This window comes from Psammomys obesus, unplaced genomic scaffold (assembly GCF_907164565.1).
Source record: "Psammomys obesus unplaced genomic scaffold, mPsaObe1.curated_primary_1811, whole genome shotgun sequence".
NCBI lineage: Eukaryota > Metazoa > Chordata > Mammalia > Rodentia > Muridae > Psammomys > Psammomys obesus.
The window spans coordinates 5,354,560-5,358,529 of record NW_026588368.1 but is presented as its reverse complement, the minus strand read 5'-3'; the positions used below and the strand labels follow the sequence as shown (position 1 = coordinate 5,358,529).

Here is a 3,970-nt window from a genome sequence, read left to right as displayed (position 1 = left end):
GCTGCTGCGGCGGCGGCGGCCGCCCGGCTCGCTCCGGCCGCAGGGGCCGGCGCCGCGGCTGCTCGGCGGCTTCCGGCGGCCGCTGGGGCTACCAGGCGCTGTCTGTGGTGCTGCTGCTGGCGCAGGGCGGGCTGCTGGACCTGTACCTCATCGCCGTCACCGACCTGTACTGGTGCTCCTGGATCGCCACCGACCTGGTGGTGGTGGCGGGCTGGGCCATCTTCTTCGCCAAGAACAGCCGGGGCCGTCGGGGGGGCCCGGCGGGCGGCGGTGCGCACAACCACCACCAGCTCCACCACCACTCGGCTCCTCCCCTGCACCTGTCCTCGGCGGCGGCGGCGGCGGGGGTCGGGGCCAAGGCCCGCGGGGGCCGAGGAGGTTCGGGCGGCCCGGGAGCCGGGCCGGGGGCGGCTGGGGCGGCGGGCGAGTTCGCCTTCGCCTACCTGGCCTGGCTCATCTACTCCATCGCCTTCACCCCCAAGGTGGTGCTCATCCTGGGCACGTCCATCCTGGACCTCATCGAGCTGCGCGCGCCCTTCGGCACCACGGGCTTCCGCCTCACCATGGCGCTGTCGCTGCCCCTGCTCTACAGCCTGGTGCGCGCCATCAGCGAGGCGGGCGTCCCCCCGGCCTCGGCGGGCCCCCTGCTCCTGCAGCCGCAGCGGCACCGAGCCGCGGGCTGCTTCCTGGGCACGTGTCTGGACCTGCTGGACAGCTTCACGCTGGTGGAGCTGATGCTGGACGGCCGCGTGCCGCTCCCCGCGCACCTGCGCTACCTGCTCATCGCCGTCTACTTCCTCACGCTGGCCTCCCCGGTCCTCTGGCTGTATGAGCTCAACGCCGCCGCCGTGGCCGCCGCCCCGGCCTGGGGCCAGGCCTCCGGGCCCGGCAGCTGCAGCCGCCTCTTGCGCCTGCTGGGCGGCTGCCTGGTGGACGTGCCCTTGCTGGCGCTGCGCAGCCTCCTGGTGGTGAGCTACCAGCAGCCGCTGTCCGTCTTCATGCTCAAGAACCTCTTCTTCCTCGGCTGCCGTGGCCTGGAAGCCCTGGAGGGCTGCTGGGACCGTGGGAGTTGGGTTTCCCCGAGTCGGGCCAGAGGCAGCTACGGTGCTCCCCCGTCCGCCCCACCGCCACCTCCGCCACTGCCACCTCAGGGAGGCTCCCAGCGGGGCCACTTGGAAAACGAAGGGGGCCCTCACGGCTACGTCAACACCCTAGCTGTGGCCTCTCAGAATTGAACAGGGGAAGGGCAGGGTCCCTGATCTTGGCTTTAGCGTTTCTGGCCCCCTTGGCTGCGTTTAGAAGAGGTAACCGTCGATAAGGTCGAAGGTCAGTGAATTCTTCCCACGGGTAGAGACTACTTGGAGCGAGATGAGCAATATATCTGGGTGGAGGAGGGTCCATGTTCACCATGGCCCCTCTCTGTAGTCTTCCCTGGATAAACGTGCCACCTGCTTTTTCTTGCCTTCATCCTGGTTCCTGTTCCCGTGGTTGAGAATGGAGGAAAGGGCAGGAGTGGTGGGCTTTGGTAGAGGAAGTGTGTGTGTGTGTGTGTGTGTGTGTGTGTGTGTGTGTGTGTGGTGTTTTGGGGTGTCAGCCCCATGCCCTTGGCCATGGAGGAGATCTAGGGAGGCCTTAGCTGCAGATCACACATTGCCGCCGCCATCCCTTCCTGCCTGAATTTCTGACCACGGAGCCCAGGAGTTGCTCAGTTGCTATACTCCAAGGGAGAAGCTCACCCAGGGCCTTCCTCACCCCCTTCCTCTCTGCTCAGCTTCGAGAGGAGAGGGCCTATGCTGTAAGGACCAAACGACACCCTTTCTTGGGTGAGCGCATATTCCTACCTCTGTGCTTTCCATTCTCGTCGCATCACACACTGATGCCACTTGCAAAAGAAAGAAAATGAAACACTCAGAAGTTGCATTCAGCAGGGGCCACTGGATCCCTTTGGGTTTGATACCAGCTATTACAGGGTCTGTGGAGTGTCAGCCATTGGCTTGCTCTCCTTTGGTTCCTCCCTCCGCACCAGAATTCTTACCCTTCCCGTGTTGGTGCTGGTTGGGTTGGAACCAGGTTCAGAGCAGCTGCTTTAGTGGGTTCAAATGTCTGGAGGTCGGGCCTCTAGGGGACCCTGGGGAGGGTCACCTGTTCCTTCAGAAAGACTGGTGTAGAGTGGAGGGCGGGCTGACCTTTCATCTCTCCTCTGCTGCAGGTCTCATCAGAGAGCAGGCACATGCGGAGCCTCCTGCTAAGCCTTCCCCCACAGGGTCCGGGCGAGGCTCTCCTTAGGATTGTCCCTCAAGGGAAATCAGGGTTGGCCATTCTAGTCTTGACAAGGGATGTCATTCTTGGAGTCTCTAAGGCAGGATAAGTATTCTGTGAGGAGTCAAGGATCAGAGGTTAGGGAGCAAGGCCAGGATATACTCATCCCCACAGTAAGATTGGGGGAGGGGGAGACCTTAAGAATTTTGGTTCCCCTCCTTTCTTCTGTTTTGGGAATTTTATGTGGTATAAGGAACCTCAACAAGGGACCAGAAAACATGATCTATAGGTCTGTCCGTTACTTGAGAGATTTGAATACCATGTCATCTTTAGTTTCTAGGCCTCAGTTACCTTTCTAGGGTGGTGTTCTTTGAGTTTGGGGCTTGCGAGCTCTGGTTACAATGCTGCCTTAAAGGCAGACAGGAGAGGAGCTATCCAGGGCCTCCCTGAGGATGGCTCCAGTTCTACACTGTGCCTGGCCTTAGGCTGGGAGAGCTGAAGGGAGGTTTGCCAACCAGGCTGGGGCATAGGCATCACAGGGTCCGCTGATGCCGGCCCCCTCTCAAGCTCAAAGCACTGGGGCAGGCTCAATGTGCCAAGCCACTGGCTACTCACTCAGCAGCCAGGCCCAAGTCCCTCATCCCTTAGGAGCTTCTGAGAACCAGGGGCTGCACAGGGCCCCTTGTTCTCAACTGCCCAGGGTTCTGGGCTGAGGGTATCTATGTGGATGGAAGCATGAGAGGCTGGCACACTGGTGGGCCTGCCCAGCTCTTGGAGTGTGCCACATGGAGGATGCCTACAGTCAGTGCCCTCTGTGCTCCTGGTGCCTGCCGCTAGTCACAAAACACCTGCCTTTTCTCCTCGTCCTGGCTGACTCCACTTCTGACCGGTCACAAGGTCCCGGGCCTGAGACTAGCTGCCTCAGTGTTATGTGTCTGTCCTCCAGCTCTGCTGCGTTTCTTGCTACCTAATTCCAATGACTGTGAAAAGGAATTCTGTCTGAGCCATGGCCAGCTCTGGCTGGCCCCCAACCCACCCTCTTTCTACTGTTTGGCTAGCCATGCCTCTGCTGTGTGACTTCTGTGTGAGGCAGGGGCACGGCCACTGGATTCAGGATGGAAGGTTGCCATTTCCCTGTTACATCAAGAGACTTGGTCACACTTGTGCCAGAGGCCAGGACTGGTGGGGGCCCAGTGAGGGCCCAGGACATCTCCAGCCTTCTCTTCTGTCTTCTGTGAGTCTGCTGTGCTCAGGGGCTGGTCCCTTCCTTCTACTGTATTTACTTTGGGTCACACATTCCCCTGTTCCTTAAGGCCTATTATTTTCTTGCTTTCTAGGCTAATCTGTAGATAGATGTCCCCAAGATGTCATGACCAGAATAATACACGGTCCTGAGGTTTGTGCCAGGGAATGGATCATGGAAGAGAAGCCTGGGCTCAGAATTTAGCCCTGCCTGCTTCTAGCCTTTGGGCATGGAAGGGGAGGACCTATTACCTGAGCTCCAAATGGTACTTGTTTTTAAAAATGAGTTAATTGCTTTGCAGTGCTGGGCATTAAACCCAGGGCATGCTTGGCGAATGCTAGTCAGCCTGCTGAGCTATGGCCTTAACACTCAGTTGTGTTCAGTCGAAAGACTGTGCTCTCTCTGAAGACTTGCACCCCACCTTTTAAATTTTTCTTTGAGTCTGTGAGTGGGTCTATGTTCCCAGGG

General features: G+C 59.4%; 1 protein-coding gene across 1 annotated transcript in view; it reads left to right on the top strand.

Moving 5' to 3' along the window:
• Positions 1-1,373, top strand: part of Tmem121b (transmembrane protein 121B) — a 4,834-nt gene extending 3,461 nt beyond the window's left edge. Inside the window, exon 4 of the mRNA XM_055604160.1 lies at positions 4-1,373. Coding sequence (XP_055460135.1) covers positions 4-1,235 — 1,232 coding nt within the window. The 3' untranslated portion in view covers positions 1,236-1,373. The remainder of the gene's footprint in view (positions 1-3) is intronic.
• Positions 1,374-3,970: the final 2,597 nt, after the last annotated feature.